This window comes from Podarcis liolepis (assembly GCF_965112155.1).
Source record: "Podarcis liolepis genome assembly, chromosome: 7".
NCBI lineage: Eukaryota > Metazoa > Chordata > Lepidosauria > Squamata > Lacertidae > Podarcis > Podarcis liolepis.
The window spans coordinates 27,635,090-27,657,662 of record NC_139561.1 but is presented as its reverse complement, the minus strand read 5'-3'; the positions used below and the strand labels follow the sequence as shown (position 1 = coordinate 27,657,662).

Below are 22,573 nucleotides of genomic sequence, written 5' to 3'. Positions count from 1 at the left end.
GAGAGCGTGCTGCGCCTATTAATCAGCTCCGAAGGAAATTGGGTGGAGCTTTTGCTCGGGAGGGAGGGCAGGAGGCATGCAGCCCGACCCTGTGCATTTTGGGCTGGGGGAGGGGCGGCGGCGGCGCTCTGCTGGAGGGGCGCCCGAGATTATTGGGGGGGCAGAGCCCCCCCAAACGAATTTTTGAGGGGGCTCGGGCCCCCTCAGGCCCCATGGAGTCGGCGCCTATGTTGGGATCCCTTCCAAGTCTACAATTCTATGATTCTAGGACATGCTTCTAATGCCAGTTTTCATTCTAAAAAAAGGTTTGTCAGCTGATTGTCTCCTTCAGTATTACATACTGCTGAGAAAGCTGTATTGATGCTGCAACTGCCTCTTCTGCACCAAGTAAGTGATTTATGCATTTATCAGACATATAACTTGATTTTTTCTGTGTGTCTTCACAGCATTAGCAAAATGCAGCGACAGATGCAATGACACATATATAAAGAAAAGCAGTTGAACTAGAGCTACTAGCTGCTGTCTATGCTTACCTCCAGTAGTTAGGAAAGTCCAAGGCCCTCTACAGTATGAGACCAAAAAGCAAAATATTATAGCTTCTTCAGGAGCAGCGTGTAAAATGGCAAGCTGTGTCTTAGTGTTTATGTACATGAAGCCCAGGACACAGCCTCTCCCTCCAGCCTCAGAGATTTAACTACCAGGAAAGATAGAGGGCTAAACTTGGGGGAAGGGGAGGAAATGATGATTCTGGCCAATTCACATCCATAATAAAAATAAAATAAAATAAAATAAAATGCAGGGTGCTATATTGGGCCAGAGACCAGAAAATCAGGGACTGTAGGAGCACATGCTTATTATTGTACTTTGCAAAATGTGTGATGCCCTTACACATTGCTAAAAGAAACTCCAGGTTAGACAACACACACATCACACACATTCTTTTTAATAAAAAGAACGCCCACCCACAGCATCCCAACTCTGACATATTACATATTGAAACATTTTTTTATTTACAATACAGTAGCTAAAAAATTCAAAAAGGCTGTGTGTTAGAAAATCAGACTGTCATCTTCCTGTGGGAACCTGAAGTATCTTTGGTTGCTTTGGGGGGGGGCACTAAAGTTTACTCCTTTAGCAGCAGTAAACTTTCCTCTGTCTCCGTAACATTTTATTTCTGCGTGACGGATAGATATACGGTATATGGCACCTGTGCATTCTGCACATAATCTAAAATCTGGTGAAAAGAGAGCCTTTGATAGCTCAGTGAACAAAAACTGCCAAAGTAAAGATGTAACCGTGTCAAGCATCTAGAGAAACCGTTTAAAAATGACTGCCGAAAGAGGCATACAAAAATGTGTCATGATTTATATATATAAAAGTTCCCTATTGCTAAAATTCAGGTGCATCCTGGTGCAGGGGTGGGAAACCGCCAGCACAGACTAAGGCAGGCACATGAGACCTCCCCATTTGGCCCGTGGCGCCACTACAGTAAAGCCATACCCACCTGTCCTACACTAGGCATATTTTGTGATGTCACGTGATTGACAGGTGAGCAACCTCTTCCTCCTGTCACTATTTCCCCCACGGGGAGTGGGACTGAAAAGGATCCAGCCCACCGACCAGATCTGAATTTCATTACATTGGACATAAGATGATTCATTTGTGCTTTGTTTTCACCAAGGCAGCAGACCGGTCGCCTGGCTTCACTTCAGGACAAGGCTCTCATGCCGAGAGAAAAAATAAAATCCTACATGTAAAAAACCTCTAGCATGTCAAAAAGAAGCTTAGGCAAGCATCCTCTCTCTGGCAGACTAGCATTATATGCACGAGGAAATTAGTTTCTAAAATGGGGAAACATTTGACACAAGACCCAGGATCTAGCTTGACGTGTCCCAGACTGATCCACCTCATTCAAAGAGTCACCAAAATAGGTGTGCGGTTCGCCCCGGCTTTTTTTAAAGCCACAAACTTGACATTGCCACAGAAATCAAGTTTTTAATTATGTTTTTGGTCAGCAGTCCATACAGTTGCCTCAAGTCTCTTCCCGGTTCTCTGTGTGCTTATTGGGAACCTCATCGTACTGGGGCGGAGGGGTCAGAGGCTCTATTGTTATCCGCCCCGTGTTATTTCCAGCAGGGAGGTCTAAGTTGAGGTTTTTTAGGTGTAGCTTTTCGGACATGATCCTCCGGACTTTCAAGGGTTTGAGTCTTTTGCTCAGGCGGGAACTGTGTCTGCTAGGCTGACGTTCAATGTTGGGCCTTTCTTCGGCGGCAGCAACGGGCCTGGTTGGCGTGGTTTCGTCAATCCCAGTGAGAGATTCGTAGGAGGGCAGAGACATACTAATCCTTGCGCTTCTGTCTATGTCGCTGAGCTCAGGGTGCCCTGTGTTCATGACCTCTTCGTAACTGGGCACATAGTAGCGAGAGGGCGTCTCCTCATCCTCTTCTTGACTGCAGAGGGAGAATTTAGAAGTAATCATTGTCTCGCATTAGCACTACCTCATTCAGGTTACGATATCCCCACAGCCAGAAAACTCACTGACTGGTATTTTATTTTATTTAAAATATTTTTTATCCAGCACGTCTCACTAACGTATTAAGCCTCACACTATTAAGACTGTTAAAAAAACACACCTGCAGTTCTGCTGTTTGCCAGCACCACAAAAACATGGGCCTGAGGCAAAGATCCTCATGGAGCTTTTCCTTTTATTTCTTAACATAGGAAGATGACAACAAAGCTACCAAGTCACAGAACACATGGGCAAGTGAATAGCTCCGTTGGTAGAGCATGAGACTCTTAATTTCAGAGTCATGGGTTTGAGTCTCATGTTGGGCAAAAATATTCCTGCATTGCAGAGGGTTGGACTAGGCGATCCTTCTGGCCCCCTTCCAACTCTACAATTCTATGGTTCCATCTGTGAATACAGAGGTGATATGATTTGACTGGAACTTTGAGGCTTGGTGCCTCAGAAACATGTCATTTTTATGGTTCAGCCCATGGAGAAAGATGGGATCTGTGATTGGATGAGATTGGGGGAGGGGACCTGTGAAAAATAATGAATTTCAATATTGGTTTACGAGATCCAATGTGTGTTTGTCTTTCCTTCTCCCTCTCCCTCTTGCCTTCTATCCCTTCTTGACCCCTGTAGCACCCCACCTTATTCCTCCCCCTAACAAAGCCACCCTTTTTCTGGAGAAAGTAATTCCCATCACCCGTGACCACTAGTCATGCTGGAAGGGGCTGGTGGGAATTGTAGCCAACATCTGGAGAGCCACAGGCTCTCCATCCCATCTATCAATAATTTGCTTGCAAGGCCTGATCGTATCTTCTCACCTGTCTTCCTGTGGCTGGTGCTCAACCGAGACTTGCTGCCGTATCCTAGAGATGCTGTCACTTTCCCTTTGCTTCATTCGGTCACGGACACTCAGACAAATGGAGAAAAGCAAGAGCAAGACACCAGCACCAGCCAGGACGTAAGCCACCGAAAAAGTATTGGTTTTATACGTATTTCCTCGACCACCGTCGGGCTTGCTGCTGTTTCCAACTGAGTGTGGCTTCCCACTTGGGCCAAATCCGGGGACCAAGTTCCAGACAGCCATAATGATCCCGAGAACAAGCATCCCCAACCCTATGGCCGTCAAAGCATAGTGAGATCCGTTTGACCTGGAGTGGGCCATCCTGTTATAATGCTGGGCCCCCTTGATCTGGGCACGGGGATGGGGTGTGGGTGGGCAATTCAGAGCATATCTTCCATAAATCAAGGAACAAAGTCCAGGAATGGCTCCAGTTTGGGTTCCTTCCAAATATCTGAGTTTAAAATGAGACCTGGAGAACGAAAGGAGTAAGAAAAATTTTTAATGACATCATTTACAATGAAAAATCTTACCCCCTCCTTTCCATATCAGCTAGGTGATTTTTGCAAGCCATTTTCTTCAACTTTAATTGATTTTTCTGCATAATTTCCACTAACCTATGCATTTTGTGAGTGCTCACTTTTCACTGATACACATTTGTTTGTGTACACAGCTTTTGGCAGTAGAGCTGCATTGCAAAATCCGGAGAAGCATGAATTCCGAAGCACACCTGCACTTTGCTTCACTTCACACTGGTCTGAGCAGTTCAAATCAGGCCAAGTAAATTTTTCTTTTATTCTAACCTTCCATTACCATCATCCCTGACCCTCAGCCATGTTGGCTGGGGCTGGTGGGATTTGGGAGTCTGAAAACATCTGGATGGGACCCACATTGGCAACCTCTTTTGAACTCTGCAAAGCTGCCTGATTTTTTTTTGCGCTGGGAAAAACAGGATGGAAGTACTTTAATTTAAAAAATAAATACAGTGGAACCTCCGTTTTCAAATGTAATCCTTTCCGGAAAGAGGGGGGTTTGCCCTGCCAGACATGAAGTTGTACTATGAATCAGCAGCATTCTGCTGGTTGAAAGACTGGCTACTTCTTGAGAACATTGACATTTTGGATTTGGAAGGGTTTAATAATGCGTTTGGGTGGCATGCATATCTGTGGTACGACAAGGTTAAAGCTCATAAAACATTTAAGAACCATATTGTCAGGAAAGCAGTGTTTAATGTCTGGACAAAATATAAAGATCTATTAGAAAACAAGACCCCAAGGTGGTTGTCACCTATGGAAGCTAAGGCTCTGAAAAAACTAAATATGGAGGCCAAGTGGCCGAAATATTGAGAGATAGTAGAACAAGATGGAGACACATTGAGATTGCAGAGTTTTGAGAAATTAAAAGATAAAGTGCGAGACTGGTTACATTACTATCAAATTAGAGAAGTTTTTAATATGGACAAGAAAGTAGGCTTCCAGGTGGAAAAATCGAAATTAGAAACAGAACTGTTAGAACCTAAAACTAAGGTACTTTCGAGAATGTATAACTTGCTGTTAAAATGGAACACTCAGGATGAAACGGTCAAATCAGCTATGATTAAATGGGCGCAAGACATTGGTCATAATATTATGTTTGCTGACTGGGAACGGTTATGGACCACCGGTGTGAAGTTTACGGCATGTAATGCCCTAAAAGAAAATATTATGAAAATGATATATAGGTGGTACATGACTCCAGTCAAGCTTGCAAAAATATATCATTTGCCTGATAATAAATGTTGGAAATGTAAGGAAACTGAGGGAACATTCTTTCACCTTTGGTGGACGTGCCCAAAGGTTAAGGCTTTCTGGGAAATGATCTATAATGAACTAAAAAAGGTATTTAAATATACCTTCCTTAAGAAACCAGAGGCCTTCCTTTTGGGCATTGTCGGCCAAATGGTGCCAAAGAAGGACAGAACTTTCTTTATGTATGCGACAACAGCAGCAAGAATACTCATTGCAAAGTACTGGAAGACACAAGATTTGCCCACTCTGGAAGAATGGCAGATGCAAGTGATAGACTACATGGAATTGGCAGAAATGACTGGCAGAATCCGTGACCTGGGAGAAGAATTAGTGGAAGAGGACTGGAAGAAGTTTAAAGACTACCTGCAAAAACATTGTAAAATGTTGGAATGTTAAAATGATGCAAGATATAAAGACAATGTGGCATCAGTGACATAGGTAAAAGGAGTATGTAACAAATGTTTCAAAAGACAAGGGTGAAAAAGTTAGACCACACTGTGTCGTGTCAAACTTAAACAAAAGGATATAAAGGGAAAAAATTGGAGACACAATGGGTTGAAATGTATAATATAGACCAAGATTTGAAAGAGGGTAAGATATTGCTGAATATGACTGTGTAAAAAGGAACACAGAAAAGGGAGATGTGAGGAAGTCAGGAAGAAGGGTTATGAAAACAATAAGTTAAAAATTGGATTTTTATGTCTTTTTTAGGTTTTTATTTATTTATCTTTTTTATGTCTTTTACTGTATCTTTCTGTTTTGTTTTGAGTGTGATAATGTTGTTTCTTCTTTGGTTTGATTGGAAGGCTTGTTTTATTGTTTAAAATTTCAATAAATATCTTTAAAAAAACAAAAAAAAACAAATGTAATCCTTTCCGGAAGACCATTTGAGCTCTGAAATGTTTGAAAACCGAAAACTAAATACAGAAGCCTCAAAATGGAAAAAATAATACGAAAAACTCAATACGGAAGATGTCTTGGAAGTCAAAGTTCAAAAACAGAAACATTTACTTCCAGGTTTACGGTGTTTGGGTTCTGAATTGTTCGTCAATGGAGACGTTTGAAAACGGAGGTTCCACTGTAAATCAATCAATCAAGGCTCTGTGGAAAAGGCGTATTTTGGAGAGGGATCTGAAGGAAGTTAGAGAGTTTGGAGGGCCACTGATAACAGCAGCAGCAGCTGTTGCTGCGCCTTCAAAAACTACCACAGGCTCGGCACTTCCTTGGAGGTAACTAATTGCATATCTGCTAATTAGCTAGCTAAGGTAAATACACTTTAGCTAAACACCCAACACTAGTTGCTCCTCCTGGAATAGCCATCAACCCACTGTTTAAAGATGGGAGTATAACAGAGAGGAGGCACGTCTTAAGGGCTATAAAGGGAGAGCTGATGGAAAACTACAAACTCAGGATAATTCCAGTTTGCTTGTTGGTGCTGCGTTTGTGTGAATCACAGCAAAGAAGTTCCTAGGCATGTGCTCCACGAAGGGATGGACAAATCTGTCAATTTCACAGTCTCTCAGCATCTCAGCTTTTTCCACCATTGGTGCATGGGATTTCTACCACTTTCCAATTTTTAAGACCTGTCGAAAATTCGTCAGCATTTTGCCCTGAGGCACACAGTCCTGTCCCTTACATGCAATTTTGCTGAATATAGTTTTGTATATTATTTTCATGAATATGTTCATTTTTACCTTCACTTTCCAACTATTAACACATTTTTTGGTTGAACAAGTACATGGGAAAATTCTGAGAAGTGCAAATTTCAAAGGACTGCCGTGTTTCAGATCTCACAACTTAAAAGTGATTTATATTAAACAAATCATGTTTCTCTCCCTTCTCTCCCTTCTCTCGAGCAGAGGGCTTTGGGAATGTGGGTATCATTGACATGTCCCTATTTTATACCTGTGAAATGTTGGAGCCCACGAAAATAGTGCAGTAAACACCATTATAATAAAAGAAAACCAATGCAAGAACAATATACCATATTTTTCGCTCTATTGGACACAGTTTTTCCCCTCCCAAAATTGAGGGGAAATGTGTGTGCGTCCTATGGAGGTAGAGGCTGCACGAGGCTAAAGGGGAAGCCAAAACAGCGAGCGGGATCCATCCCGCTCACTGCCTTGGCTTGTTCCATAGCTGCGCGCAACCCCTCTGGCAGGGAGAGGTTGTGTGCAGCCTGTACGCTGCTCTTTGGGGCTGCGGGGGGGGGGTGTTTCTTGACCCCCGCCTAAAAACTGGCTGTGCCCTATGGTCCGGTGCGCCCTATGGTGCGAAAAATACGATACTCATTTATCTATAAGTGCCCTCTATTTTTCACATTTTGTTGTGAGTGCCAGTGCTCTGGGCAGCCAAAACAGCACCAGCCACTCATAAGAGGGAGGTATCAATAAGCTAGGAGATACCCCAACATTCACAGAAGGTTTTTTTTTATTGCAAATCAGCCTAGCAATGGCTGATCATGAACAGTGAGCAAGAGAGGAAGGGAGATTTGAATGGAGCATCCTGGGAAAGTGCCTGGTAGGAATTGTGTACAAGGGCCAACCCATGCTGCAACATTTTGTTACTAGTCCCTCTGGTAATAATTCACATCCCACATCTTCCACCCAAGTATGGTGCTCAGATGCCAGACAAGATCTACATTTTAAACTTGAATGTAAGAGTATAAACAAACACCACATTAGTACAGTGGCACTTCGGGTTAAGTACTTAATTCGTTCTGGAGGTCCGTACTTAACCTGAAACTGTTCTTAACCTGAAGCACCACTTTAGCTATTGGGGCCTCCTGCTGCTGCCGCGCCGCCGGAGCACGATTTCTGTTCTCATCCTGAAGTAAAGTTCTTAACCTGAAGCACTATTTCTGGGTTAGTGAAGTCTGAAACCTGAAGCGTATGTAACCTGAAGCGTATGTAACCCGAGGTACCACAGTATAGGAAACTACCTGACTAGCTGAGGCTGTCCAGGGCTTCAGGCAGAGTTGTTGTCTCCCAGCCCAACCTGGGGTTGCTGAAATTTGAACCTATAATCTTCTGCATGCAAAGCAGTTATTCTGCCACTGAATGAAGCCTTTCCCTGCATATAGATGAAGCAGAGCATAGCAATGGAAGAACCTGTCCTTACACTGAGCCAGACCACTAGTGAATAATTGTTGCCCACACTGACTAGCAGTGGCTGTCCTGAGGTTCAATCCAACTAAGTCCTACGCAGAGTAGACTCACTGAAACCCATGAACCTAAGTCATGATATGGTGCGCTCCTTCTGGGGTAGTTTGTCCACCTTTGGTCCCCACCATGCACTCAGCTCTCACCTGTGGCTCCTAGAAGCTGTCGGCATGCAGCAGCAGCCACACCCCGGGAATGGCTTTGGCTGGCTGGCTAAACCAGGTGAGGGTAGCTGATGGGTCTCAAACTCTCAGTGAGTTAGGAACTTGCCCTGCAGGCTCTGGCAGATTGAGCAGAGGAGACCAATAGTAGGTCCAACAGCCAAGGAAGTGGTTTCTGCATGTGCTGTAGAGAGGGGATATCTTCAGGAGAAGGCTAAGGAGTAAATCCTACAAAACACAGTTGGATGGCGCCTTGTACACCTCCTTCTGGCAATTCCTGCAGCCAAGCTGGTGCCAAACATATTGCTCTGCTTTCTTTGGACCACATCAGCGAGGTTGAGACAGGAGTCTTGTTGTTTGAGCAGCTCTGGACCTCCATACGCTTGCGCCCCATGGAGGCCACTTTGGTGCTGCTAACACTCCATTGTCTCTCAAGATAGACGAATGCCAACAAGAACTCTTAGTAGGACAAGTATTGAAGTCTTTTCCAGCCCTACTGGGAGATATCAAGGATCAAACCTTCTGTAGCAGAGCTACAGCCCTTCCACAGCACACTCAGCAATAGTTCTGTGCAGCTGTCTGATTGAACCCAAGATCCAATAATATACCTTGCTCTGCCCGTTTCCAACTCTGCCTTTCCTAGACTAGAAGTGAAGGTTCAGGCTTAAACCAGCTAGGTTAAAAGGAGCCCTTTAAGCAATCCAGATCTTTGAACCTGAACTAGCCCAGTAATCATTACGCTTAAGAACAACGCCCAGCATTAGCAATCTGGCTGAGTGCCAACATTTAAAGCACTTTGTTAAACTCGGTCGTCACAAAGGTTACCTGGGATTCAGTCACTCACTCTCAATTGTCAAGCAAAAAAAGGAAGAAGATCGAGAGAGAGCTTCTGTCTGTATTTATTTAGACTTCTGGTCCACCCTGACCTTGGATTCAAGTGACAAGGATATTATGACTAAACAGCAGTAAGGACTTTCTGACACTAAGAGCTGTTTGACAATGGAGCAGCCTTCTTCGGGGCTTGTAGACTCTCCTTCCTTGGAGGTTTTTAAGCAGAGGCTGGATGGCCACCTGTCATGTATGATCTAGTTGAGATTCCTGCATTGCAGGGGGCTGGACTAGATGACTCTTGAGGTCCCTTCCAACTCTACAATTCTGTGATTCTATGATTCCCAAGACTACAAAACTATGGGGGAAACACGGTCATCTCCAGAGCAGACTGAACACCTGTTCCATCATCTCTGGATTAAACCTTTGCAATCTCAGACAAGAAACTTTGCCGAGCTTCAATATGACTACATCATTGCTTGTTTTTTTTTTTTAAAAAAAACCTGAATCTTTTGCCCCTGTCAATGATTTACCCCATAGATGCGAAGGTGTTGGGAGGTAGCAAAAGTGAACCCTGTCCTTCAGGCCAGTTATGCCCGTTAAATGAGGCCCCGACGAGAGAACTCACCCAGTTAAGAAGCTATGCCACTGCGTTCTCTCCACCTCCAACCCCACCTCTTTTGCAACTGCTAATGGTTCTATGGTGCGTCTGGAAACAGAAGCCAAAAAGTCGCTGCCGGTTTGCACAACTGATGACGAATCCAGCATAACTCAAAACGAGAATCACAGAGGCTGGCATTGCTTGCGGCACGCTTTGGTTCCTTAGAGACTCCCCCCCACACCATCCCCTTCCTTGTTTGCCACTGCTAATTAAGCTTCCCATCACGCTCAGACTGAAGCCTACTGTGTGGTCCCAGTGGCAGAGCAAGAGGCAGAAAGTGCTCAAATCTTCGAAAATGCCGACAGCCAACATGTTTGCAGCGCGTAAACAGTGAACGGTTGGGCACTGGCAATGGAGAAAGGGCAGACAAGCCGAGGCGCATTCAGGGAAAAGAAAGAAAGAAACATTATCCACGTGCAATTCCAGATGGCTGTGCTTAAGTAGAACTTGCTCACTGTTTAGGTTTGGGAGGGGGGCAGAAGGGAGGAGCATTGGAACAGCCCTTCTGCCAATGGACACTCTTCCCTACCACTCCAATTCCTGTCCACGGCACTGCTTATTGCCGAATGGTAGCGTGGGGTAGCGGTTAGAACCCAAGCTACTAATGTGGTTTCTGGGCACAATGGTGCTCTTGAGGATATCTAGGTCACCCCCTCCCCTAGATCTTTATGGATCCTCATAATTTTACAAGTGTCCTCTCAAAACCATCATCAAATGGGAAGGCAGTGATGCAAGACCAGGCTTTCTCAGGCAGCCCCAAACCCTAGAATTCTACTCCAAAGGATATTTACGGTAATCTGCTCCCACTGCAAAGGTTATTGAGAAATTGGTTCCAGGCATTTTTTCATAGAATTGTAGAGTTTGTCCATGCAATTGGAACCTAAAGTGTTAATTGTGGTGCAGTCATAAAAATAGCTTTTGCACTCACTGTTGTTTTATTTGAATTGTTGGTTATTTAAAATGGTTTTATTATAATTATGGTGCTTTGTTGTAAGTGTCGTAGGCTGCACCATGGTACCTTTGGGAGGGATCGATCAATCAATCAATCAATCAATCAATCAATCAAAGGTCACTGCTAGGTTCAGAGATGCATTTGATGATTTGCTGGTGGTTTTGCTCTCTCATCTCATGTAAATATCATGAAGATCCATGAGGATCCACATCTTGAATTGACCCCCCCCCCATTTTTTTGGTGCTGGTGTACAGATCTGTAATTTTTTTACTTTGCTGTCTGATAAAAACAGCAACAACAATGGTGTGTTAAAACGAATCAACTTCAAAGCAGAGTCTGAGAAGCCGGCTTGTTTCACACCAACCACAGTTGATGGTTTGGATGTAACATTACACGGTGGTTAATCTACTATGAAAGTGAAGGAAAAGAGGGGAGGGAGGAGAGTGCAAGGTCAGATTTACAGTGGTTCATCCTTGCAACACTAAACCATGCTGGAGCCACCGTTGCATTAAAAAGCTCCCTAACTTCAATAGAGTAATTTCTTAAACAAATGAGCTGACAAGGTTTCAGCACCCTAGCAAATACTAAAACCCTCCAAATCAAGGTAAGGTGGGCGGGAGAATTTCCATTAAGTGAAGTGCTTCTTGGTAACTCATCAGCTGCTAACCTAACAAAGCTAATGGACACTGTTTTTGCTCCTCTGTTTTGTTTACAGAGCAATGGCAGAGATGTGCTCATAGCTGCTTTTAAGCAGATAAAGTGGTCGTTCGGAGGTTAATTACTCCTGATAAAAGCCATTTTGCCGAACAATATTAATTTGGCCCAACCTCCTCTTGAGCTGTAATCGTGCATGTCTAATGAGAAGCAGGGCAAGGGATCATCATCATTACCACCTGTTCCTCACTCTGCATAGGTCCTCCAAGTGTTGGGTGGCCCCGAGGAAACCAGCAGGAGGATTGGGCTGCTGGAGAATTCATTCAAAAGCATCGCCCCCTCGTGTGGGCATGGCCGGGGAGGCAGGGCGCAGCTGCCGCCCCAAATCAAGTAAATAAATAAATAACAATACTCAACTAACTGACCAATCGTCTCGCAAATAGCTTGGTCCTGCCCCACCCCCAACATAAATCCTGCCCAGTTAACATAAATCCTGGCCATGCCCATGCTCCCTCGATGTCATGGACTGGCTGGACACAGAGGAATGGTGGGAAGATTCAGCTGGGGAATTCCCAAGGGAAGAAGGCTCAGAGCCCGGGGATTGGTGATGGGATGAGGATAAGTGGTCAGAGGGAGAAGACTTTGGGGGAGAGGCATCAAAAGCTGAAGAGGTAACAGGGTTTAGTAAGCAGAGAAAGACTGTGGCAGAGAAGTTGGCAGGGGTGTCAACTTGAATAAAATATTTGGGGGGGCCCAGTCAATGCATAATCAATCACAAGACACCACGCATGCACACCATTTGATTTTGATGAAGAGGAAATCTCGGAAATCAGCCTGGAAGAAGAGGAGGATCTTCCTCCAAGATAAAGTAAAAGTAAAGGGACCCCTGACCATTAGGTCCAGTCGTGACCGACTTTGGGGTTTATTGGCCGAGGGAGCCAGCGTACAGCTTCCAGGTCATGTGGCCAGCATGACTAAGCTGCTTCTGGCGAACCAGAGCAGTGCACAGAAACGCCGTTTATCTTCCCGCCGGAGCGGTACCTATTTATCTACTTGCACTTTGATGTGCTTTTGAACTGCTAGGGTGGCAGGAGCAGGGACCGAGCAACGGGAGCTCACCCCGTCGCAGGGATTCGAACCGCCAACCTTCTGATCGGCAAGTCCTAGGCTCTGTGGTTTAACCCACAGCACCACCCGCGTCCCTCCTCCAAGGTAATGCTGTGCTAATCCTCCCCCCATCATCAATTGCTTTCAAAAGGCTCCCCCCCCATCCATTTCTATGGTAGTGCTGCTTGGGGTCTTTGAAGGATGGGAGGCAATAGAACAGGCTTCCTCAACCTCTCCCCTCTAGATGTTTTTGACCTACAACTCCCATGATCCCTAGCTAGCAGGACCAGTGGTCAGGGATTATGGGAATTGTAGTATCAAAACATCTGGAGGGCTGAGGTTGAGGAAGCGTGCAATAGAAGCTGCTGTGGACTTCCAGGGAATTGAGGGATCTCAACTGGGGGTTTGAGAAGGCAGCAATTTCCTTTCTGACACAGGCAGTCCTGTTTAAGTTCTACTATTCAATGGGCCATGAATACTGTAAATAAGCAGTATGTTATAAAATACTTAAAATAATAAAAACAGTTAGGCTGGGTGACACTTCAAACCTTTTTCTTACACAGAGGCTGCAGCTAATACAAAACCTGGGGGGTGGGGAGATGGGGAAAATGTGAAATGTACAGAAAGAAAGGACACAGCAAAGAAAAACATAAATAAAGACTGTGCAGGAAATTACAGCATGACAAACTGAGAAGAACAATAAGAGGAAGTGTTAGGGTGCACGGCCAGAAGAGGCCAAACCCAACTGTGTGACCCAAACAAATTAATTTACAGCAACCCACTGGTCCTAGCTAAAGGCCACAGCTAAAATAAAGCACACCGGTCACTCGCTGCAATTTAAATTTGGTGCCAAATACAAGGTGTGCCACTTTTGGCTGGGATAGGATGGCCTCGTGTCGTACAACATCAAGTGATGGATAGGTGGGCAGCCCCACCGACTTGTCAAATGTCACCAGTGAAAGGTTTGGGGACAAATAGTTCCCTAAGGTTGATTTAGATGTGAAGCATAGTATAATGGGATGAATGTCACACTCTTGACTGGAGAGAGATGGGTTTGAATCCTCACCCAGGAAGATCTCCAGGTTACTTTAGGCCAGATGACATTTCCTCCTCCTTCACCTCCATAAGAACATAAGAAGTGGTTGTTGGATCAGGCCAATGGCCCAAGTGGTCCAGTCTCTAGCCTCCAGCCATCTCCAGAGCTTCCATTACGGTTGTGGATACTTTTGGTACAGTATTTTTGATCCGGATTGGAGAGCGGCAGAGAGGGCATTTACAGGATATTTAGAAGGCATTCCCCACTTTAGGCAATTTCACTTATGCACATAGGGTCTGAAACATAAGCCCTGCGTAGGAGGACAAGTCGCCAGTATATATTTAAAATTACATATTTGGGAATTCTGTGTGCTGTCGTTAAGTCGCCCACCGCAGAGGCTCTGGCCTAGGCAACGCATATATCCCATGAATAAAATATTTTTTAAAAAACACGGATGTGGAGCAACTGGGAAGAACACGAAGGCCACCCTTGTGTCCTTTTAGAGGAAGGGTGCGGTACAAATGAAACTTAGTCACAGCAAACAAGAACTGGAGGGCCTGTTCCAGTTTGTCTGGATGCTTGAAATAACACCACAAACAAGCAGGTATTAACAAGGTGGGGGCACACACAGACCCTACTTAGTACATTGTCCAAGCACAACAATGGGGAACCTCAAGCCCCTTCAAGTCTCACTATCCGGCCCTCGGGACTCTTCTCAGGCCGCACCCCCTTTAAGCGCTTACGCCGGGTGAAATGTGTCATCAAATTCTGATAACGCCTGAATGCAGAATGAAGAAAGGCATATTATGCAGGCATAGATACTCTCCAAATTTTGTGCAGTTGGAACCCAGTCTCCTTTGGGGTTGTGGCCAAAGCTGGCATTACTCAGAGTGGACCCACTGTAGTTAATGAGCACAACCAGCTTAGGTCTACTGATTCCAATGGATCTCCTCTGAGTAGTACTTAGCTGAATGCAGTGCTAATCCAGAACCACTGATCCACCCAGCTTTCCCCCTTTGCCCTGCCCAGTGCTGTAATGTGGCCCCCAGGAGGTTCTCCATGAGAGTATGCGGCCCTCGGTTCCTCTGGGAGGATTTCTGTAACTCAGTCTTCCACCAGCAAGCACTCAATATCTGCAAGGTGATTAATGCAGTCAGTCCCTCTGCCTAACCTACCTTGTTGCTAGGATAAAATACGGGGGAAAGGTGGAGGAGAGCCATTAATAATTATTAAATTGCATTTAAAAAACAACATTCTGCTTTTAGAGTAAATGCATTTTAATGCTTTTTATTTCTTTGATCTTAACAGTGTAAGCCGCTCTGTGGGCTTATCTGGAAGGTGAGCTAGGTACCTCCATAATAAAATGATAAAGAAATAAAAATAACTTCCTGCTTCCTTGTTCAGCAGCCCAGACTTGGTAGATGCTCTAGCTAGCAATTGCAGGAGAGTGTGGTGAAAGTTTTTGCTCAGAACATCTAAGCTTGAAGAACTCTGTAGGTCACAAAAGCTTGCCTCTGGCGTTTTAGCTGTTTTCATTCACAACCTTCCTTTTTACCCATGCTTTGAAAAACCAACTTTTGAATAGCAGTGAGGTTAATGAAAGGAATCTTTCAGAAAGGGCATGAGAAACGACCATGAGGTGAGTGTAGAAAAGATTGGAGCTATAGAAGGCAAGTGTGCCAAGTGGAAAACACAAGCATTCTCAGAGAAAAATGCATGCATGTTTCTAGTTCTCACAGAGGTAAAAATATGAAATTATGCTTAGAAACACAAGCAGTGCTTGGTAGTGATGTGGCTTCTGCAATCCAGTTTAGGGTGCTTGAGGTTAAGCATGTCAAAATTGTTCTGTAGTCAAAAGAAGAAGAAGAAGAAGAAGAGTTTGGATTTGATATCCCGCCTTTCACTCCCCTTCAGGAGTCTCAAAGCGGCTAACATTCTCCTTTCCCTTCCTCCCCCACAACAAACACTCTGTGAGGTGAGTGGGGCTGAGAGACTTCAAAGAAGTGTGACTGGCCCAAGGTCACCCAGCAGCTGCATGTGGAGGAGCGGAGACGCAAACCCGGTTCCCCAGATTACGAGACTACCGCTCTTAACCACTACACCACACTGTAGTTCAAAACTATTGAACTTAAATATTTGATTAGTTGTTGTTGTTCAATAAAGGACACAGGGCTGGATTTAGGTTTGATGAGGTCCTAAGCTACTGAAGGTAATGGGGCCCTTTATATGTCCAGCTGTCCTTTGTCAACAACAAATTGTCGCTGTTTTTTGTGTTGAATATATGCTATATGATAATTTATGGACCTCATAGGTATCTTAAGCCATTTGCACATGACAAAATATGTATTTTATCAAAATAATTGTTGAACTGAAATACAATTAAAAAGAAGTATATTAATAGTGAAATACAATTAAGAAGTAGTATATTAATAGTGAAATAATTATTAAGCTCTAACTTAAAGTGATTGGGGGCCCATTACTTACACCATAGGAGCCTACACAACACAAAACAAAGTTGCTGTATGTAGGTTTTATTTTATTTGTTTTTTATCTTATATTTTGGAAATGTACATCCAGTTTTTTTCTTTAAAAATTTTAGGGGCCCCCAAAGAGAGTGGGGCCCCAAGCTATAACTTGTTTAGCTTATATGTAAATCCAGCACTGAAAGGACACAACACAGTCCTGCAGAGGTTTTTGTAGAAGCATCAAGTATTTCAGTGGGGCATACTCCATTGTAAATGAGTTTAGGATTGCAGTCTTACAGTGTGGTTTAAATGTTGTTTGGAGTTCACATAGGATAATCAAAGGGTTACAATTTGCAGCAACCCCCCGACAAACTACAGTGCCCAGAATTCTTTGAGAGGTGTGTGATTGTGTTTTAAAGGTACAGAATGTACTATTTACTGCTGATTTCATAGTGTATGTATGCTTTTATTCCATATTACGTTATATATCTGATTACCATTTATATTGTACGTATGTTGTGTTGTGAGCCCTATCCGGAGCAATAACAAAGAACAAATAAATCAAAACAAGCAATTGCACAATCAAATTGTTGCATTTTCCAACTAAGTTAATTTCTAACTGAAATTAATAGACCCATTCTAGTCACGGCCATTGATTTCCATGGGTCTGCTCTGAATAGGATTAAGCATTGGATCAATCAAATTCAAACCATGAATTAAATAATACTAGCTTGAGCACACCCAAAGAGCCATACATGATAATCTGCATAATTAAAAAGTGATTATACACAGCTTTATCTGTTTCACAGCCCTTCATTATTATTGTATCTATTTATAAAAAAATATTTTTATAGTTTATATGTTGCTATTGACAGAAATGTATCAAAGCGGTTTACAGTATAACATAAAACTATGCAATAAAAACCATTAAAAAATAAAATAAAACATCAATTAACTATTTTGGAAAAGTTAAGTGTGTCCTTTTCAGAAATGCACTCTTTTTTTGCAGTACAGTACATGCAAATATCTGCGGACACACAGAAGTTATTTAAAGTTCAAAAAACTGGTTTAACTTGATACAGAACACACCTGGTCCTAGCAACAGAGAGATAGCGGCTTCCCTACAAATTTTGACAACTGTTGCTGCCCCACTGGCTCGCCAGGATGCTGCTACACGATCACCTGTCTGTAGGAGGTCGCACTCATGATTGCCACCTTACTAGCAAGGAGATGCAGGTCCAATTCCAACCAGTGTATGTAAGGGATTATTAACATACACAGGCCTGACTAGCACAAAAATCATAGCTAAAAGAAAAGGTGAAATTGACTCAGTAACTGTGTAGGGGCACATAACACTAAGTCAGATGTGAGGCATTTCAGACCTTTAAGGCAAATGTGGCCCTCTAGATTCTTGGATTGCAGGGGGGTTGGACTAGATGGCCCTTAGGACCCCTTCCAACTCAACAGTTCTATGATTCAATCATTCAGTCCCGCTCCAAAAACAGGCTGCTGGTGAGAGTTAATATGTAATAATATGCTAAAAGCCATATTGACAAAGTGGTTTTTCTTTGGGTGTGTGATCCAGCACGGGGGTGGGATGGGGGGAGACCAGCAGTGAAAACCAGAGGCTTTTGAACTTTGATGAAGATGATAATTTTATTATTTATACCCCACCCATTGGGTATATGATCTTTAAAATTTCCTTTGTGCCCGACCATTACGGAAATCTAATATAAATTCTTAAGTGAACCTTAACTCAGGAACAGACCTTGAACCACGTTCCTGTTAATGCTTCCAATACTACTTTAGCTTTTTTAGGAGAATTAAACGCCACAGCATTGCATTGGGATGTAGTGGAGCTGGGGCAGTGGACAAAAAACTGAGCTACAAAGTGACATCGAGCTGAAGCCAAAGTTGTAAGAAATCATACCAATAGTTCTGGGTACAGAAGGAAATTTCTGATCTGCTATCCTGCACTATGAAAAGTGGTTCAGAAGCTTCTTGTTGCATTTTCAACATCCAATTTGTTGGAACGTGGTTTTAGTGTGGTCGTCCAACTTCTCTCCAAGCAAATAAATCAACTCCAGATTACTAAACATGGTGGTTTAAGATTCCTGCTACGTGACTTTAAAGCAGAGAAACTGGTATCACTTCATTAAGCCCACGCATCGTATTAAGAATTTACAAAACAGTGAAGTACAGTGGAACCTCGGGTTACATTATCCTCAGGTAATGTTAACTTCGGGTTGCGAAAGCAGCAAACCTGGAAGTGTTTCACAAAGCGGTCTCTCTGGTTGCGAAAACTTCGGGATACGGCCGGACCTCTGGAGCGGATCTTGTTCGCAACTGGAGGTACCACTGTAGTTACTAAACATAGTAAGACTCTTGCTAATTGACCATGAGACTTTGAAAAGTTGGTATCATTGGAGCAAGTTCATCGGTGTTGTTGAATTAATTAAATAAGATAGTTTTAATTGGATTTCTGAATTTTATTGTGTTATTATCCTCCTCAGTGGGTCATGCAAACGGCTTTTCTTAACAATACTTTCAATAGGGTAGGGGGCACTGGGAATGAGTTTATGGAACCGAGGGGGCAGTGCCTCAAAAATGTTTGGGAACAACTGCTTTAAAACATTTCTGAGCCACTTAATATTTTTAAAACTCTTAAGTGGTACAGGAAAATACAACATAAAAATAATAAAACAGAATTATGAAAATAGAACAAAATAAAACTATTATCTTCCCTCAGGAGCAGAATATTAATGCAACTCCCTTCTTAGGAAAATTCTCTTTACTGTAAAACCAATAAAGGAGCAAGAGGACATTATGAAAGTTTGAGGATACATTTCGCCCAGGCAGAAACACTCAAGGTGGGTGCGAACTACTCAGGTGTGTATGTGGGGAGTGGTCTGCAGAGTCCGAGGACTAGACAGAAAGACTTTGATGACAGACCTGAGGTCTCCCTCCTCTGCTTTAGACTAACTTCTGGAGGATGTTGAGAAAAAACCTAACCCAGTGTTTACAAGGTCTTTACCACTGTCCTTAACTGTTGCAGTAAGTACACCCATCCCATAATTGCTCAGTTATAACTTTTCTGCCGGTTTGATTATATTCATCTAGGACGCAATAGGAACCTAGGTTCTCTCTCCCACCACAGGGCGTTAAATCAGCAAACCAAAGCCAGGGCCTTTGGTGATGCTGTAACACGCCCCTATTGCGAATGATCAGTGCATACATTTGAACTTGGCCTACATTTGCCACAGACTGCAGATGTGGAGAGTCAGTGTGGCTTATTGACTGGAGCTGCCCTCCATATGTTTTGAATTCCACCCCCCTCCCTGCCAAAGAAATTGTGCATCTTGCATTTCCAAAGCCATTTGGCCCCTCAGCCTGAGTGCACCTGTGTGTGAGAAAGAACCGAGGCTAGCCATGCACTTGATCACTTGGATGTTAGTCCACAGAAGTTGATGACACACACACACAAATCTGCTACACTATCAAAAGTGCCGCAAGGCTCTGTCTTTGTTACGACAGCCACTCTTCTGGAAGGCTTAAGAACTGTGTGGGAAAGTGAATGCCAATCAGAATGGAGGAGAAAGCCTGTGGCCTTCCATATGTTGTAATAACACAACTCTCATCAACCCCTAACTGGGGTGTCCACTGGATCAGGGATGGTGGGAGTCACGAGTCCAACCATGTTGAGAAGGTCCCAGGAGGCTGGCAGTGTAGAGCCCTGAGCTGCAATCTCCGCTCAGCTTCAGAGTTCAGGGGTGACTTTGGTTCAGCCTCCATCTCTCGACCTAGCCCACCTTACAGGACAAGAAGGGATCACGGGAAATAACTCTATGACAACCAAGTTTTAACTAATGCAGCGTCTCTTGCAGCCAAAGTTTACAGGTCTGAAGGCAAACGAATGTCCCCCTTTGCATCTAGTAATAATACTATTACGTACTCATTTTCACCCACTTTTTGCAAAGCAAGCAATCCCAAGGTACATCAGATATAAAAATCCAACTAACAATACAACAAGCCCAGTTAAAAAGCATTTCACACTATATAAGGCTCTCCAAAACCAGATGTTTTTGTGGACAACACCCATCAACTCTGCCAGCTGAGGATGATGGGAGTTGTGGTCCAAAACATCAGGTTAAAAGTAACCGCTACTGTACTTAAAAATCAGTGGCCTAAAGAGTCAAGCTCAAAGCTGCTCAAACTCTGCTGTGATTCTGGGCACTCTCTACATGCCCCAAAATAAAGAAATCATCAGGATCTAGAGGTTTTCAGTCATTCAGAATCAAATGCAAAAGATATGTGCGCGCGCGTCTGCAAAACTGCCTTCCCTCCGAAGATCGGGCGTGTAAGGTCAACCTCCAAGATCCGGGACGCAACAGTTGGGAGCAAAGCTCCCGCCTGGGCAAAGTCCTGCAAAAGCCAAGAAGAGAAAGAGAGAGAAGAGGAAGCGAGGGAGAGGCAGGGCTCCCTCCCGGAAACGAAGACGCTGCAGGAAGGGTGGAAAGAAAGGAGGAAGGGGAGGAAAACGAGAAGAAAAAAAAAAGCAGCATCGCAACTTTGCATGCGCGCGCATTTTCGGAAGGCAGGGAAGCTGCCATCCTAACCGCGTTCCTTAAGCAGGGATGTCTCACTGAGTCTCCAACAGACACACTTAAAACACGCAGGCCCCAAGTCCAGTTTGCTAGGTATGGGGTTTGTCCTCCCCCAGCCCCTCGCCGAAGAAAACGCGAGTCCGGGGCTTTTTCAAGAGGAGAGAAAACTAGGAGTCGAAGGCACGCACAGCGTCGCCACTCCCTGGCAAAGCTAGGGATCGGCCATAGCTGTCAACTTTTCCCTTTTCTTGCGAGGAATCCTATTCAGAATAATGGAATTCCCCTTAAAAAAGGGGAAGCAGCTATGGATCGGCCTCGGATTAGGGCCTCGGGGATCCTGCGCTCCCCCAGACGGAGAAGCAGAGAAGCCGGACCCCGGCGGCCAGCAAGTGGTTTCACGCCACCTGCCTCGCCCCGTAGTGCCCAGCCCGCCCCGTCCTCAATGGTTCCCTCTCTTCAAAAGAGTAAAGCGCAGACTTTTAATATACGATCAACCCGACGGCGGGTAAGGCTGCAACGTCTCTCACTTAAACACGCGCACACACACTCTCCATGGTTCATACTAGGGAGACACGCAGAGGATGGCAGCGCACCAGGCGCTGAACACCCCACCACGTCGGCATTTCTGAGTCTCCCCATCGTCAAAAAGCGCACGTCGGAACCCCGGACAACACTGAAGCGGCCCCATCACAGAAATCCCCACCGCGGATATGGGGGGGGAGCCCCCGTCGAGCGTGGGGAAGGGGCTCTCACCGCCCACCCCCACGAGGGGCGGGTTTGCTTAGGGAGGGAGTCCTGCTGGGCTGAGCTCACCTGCGCGCTGAGCTGCGCCCCGCCGGCGTCCGCGCATGGTTCCCGGAAGGCTCCGAGCGCGCTCCGTCCTTCTCCGTGGGGGTGGCTGAGCGTCACGCCCGCGGTGGCCGCCCCCGGCTCCAGCGCCCTGCCCTCCCGCGCTCGTCCAGCACCGGCGGAAGCAGCCGCGGGCCGGTCGGGTCCTAAAGCCTCCGGTCGACTCTTGCGCCCAGCTGAGCAGCTTGTAGGGAGCAGGCGGGTAGGCAGCTGCGCCAACGCTCGACGCAGCCTTCCCTAAGCTCAGGAATGGGGAAGCGGGAGCGGGGTCCCTCCCGGCTTACAACTCCCATCAGCCCCAGTCGCCAGCCTGGCCAGTGACGAAGTCCAAGAGCACCTCGAGGGCCAAAGGATCCACAGCTGTCAACGTTTCCCTTTTTTAAAGGGAGATTCCCCTATTCCGAATAGGATTCCTCGCAAGAAAAGGGAAAAGTTGACAGCTATGAAAGGATCCCACCTCTGCCGAATAATCCTGCGCCCCCGCCGATCTGGTTGGACTAGAACTCGGGGACATCCCACGAAGCGGGATGCTGAAAGGCAGAGAAAACAATGTGTACTTCTTCAGAGTTTAGAGTTAGCCTATGGAACTCACTCTCACATGAAGCAGTGGTGGCCACCAAGTTGGATGGTTTTAAAAGAGGATTAGACATTATTGATTATTGATTTATAATTTGATTTGTTAAATTTGTTCAATAAAAATATTTTTTTAAAGGGGAAAAAAGAGAGGATTAGACAAATCCACAGAGCCTGTGAGTGACTTCTAGTCACGATGTCTATGCTAGAGGCAGAAAGGCTTCTGAAGAACAGTTGCTGAAATCCCCACTTGGCCCTGACACTCACTGTGCAACCTGGGGCACCCACGTATTCCTCTTCCTATTGCTCCAACCCCCCCAGCCCCCCCACCCCCCGCTGCCCAGTATTCCAGTACATCAGAAGGAAAACAAATCTAGCCCTG

The 22,573-nt window shown here is 44.8% G+C and overlaps 1 protein-coding gene and 2 long non-coding RNA genes across 6 annotated transcripts in view; 2 read left to right on the top strand and 1 right to left on the bottom strand.

Annotated features, from left to right (window-relative positions):
* LOC310711454 overlaps window positions 1-22,573 on the top strand; it is a 31,111-nt gene that overhangs the window by 1,049 nt on the left and 7,489 nt on the right. The window contains exons 2-3 of one of the 3 annotated variants that reach the window (XR_014528449.1): window positions 306-387; window positions 2,722-3,327. This is a non-coding gene — a long non-coding RNA (uncharacterized lncRNA). Of the gene's footprint in view, window positions 1-305; window positions 1,372-2,721; window positions 3,328-22,573 lie in introns of those variants that run through there. The other 2 variants (XR_014528448.1, XR_014528450.1) reach the window with 2 other exon arrangements.
* TMEM51 (transmembrane protein 51) lies at window positions 924-22,079 on the bottom strand. 2 transcript variants are annotated; one of them, XM_083513268.1, is made up of 3 exons: window positions 21,583-22,079; window positions 3,334-3,825; window positions 924-2,450 (listed from the first exon to the last, which is right to left on the bottom strand). In XM_083513268.1, the coding sequence occupies exons 2-3, from the start codon at window positions 3,675-3,677 to the stop codon at window positions 2,033-2,035; spliced, it is 762 nt and encodes a 253-aa protein (XP_083369394.1). In that variant the 5' UTR covers window positions 3,678-3,825; window positions 21,583-22,079; the 3' UTR covers window positions 924-2,032. The 2 variants fall into 2 exon arrangements, with proteins under 2 accessions (XP_083369394.1, XP_083369393.1); XM_083513267.1 differs by lacking the exon at window positions 21,583-22,079 and adding an exon at window positions 8,448-8,657.
* LOC310711503 lies at window positions 10,184-10,929 on the top strand. Its single transcript, XR_014528508.1, has 2 exons — window positions 10,184-10,641; window positions 10,702-10,929. It is a non-coding gene; the product is annotated as an uncharacterized lncRNA (long non-coding RNA).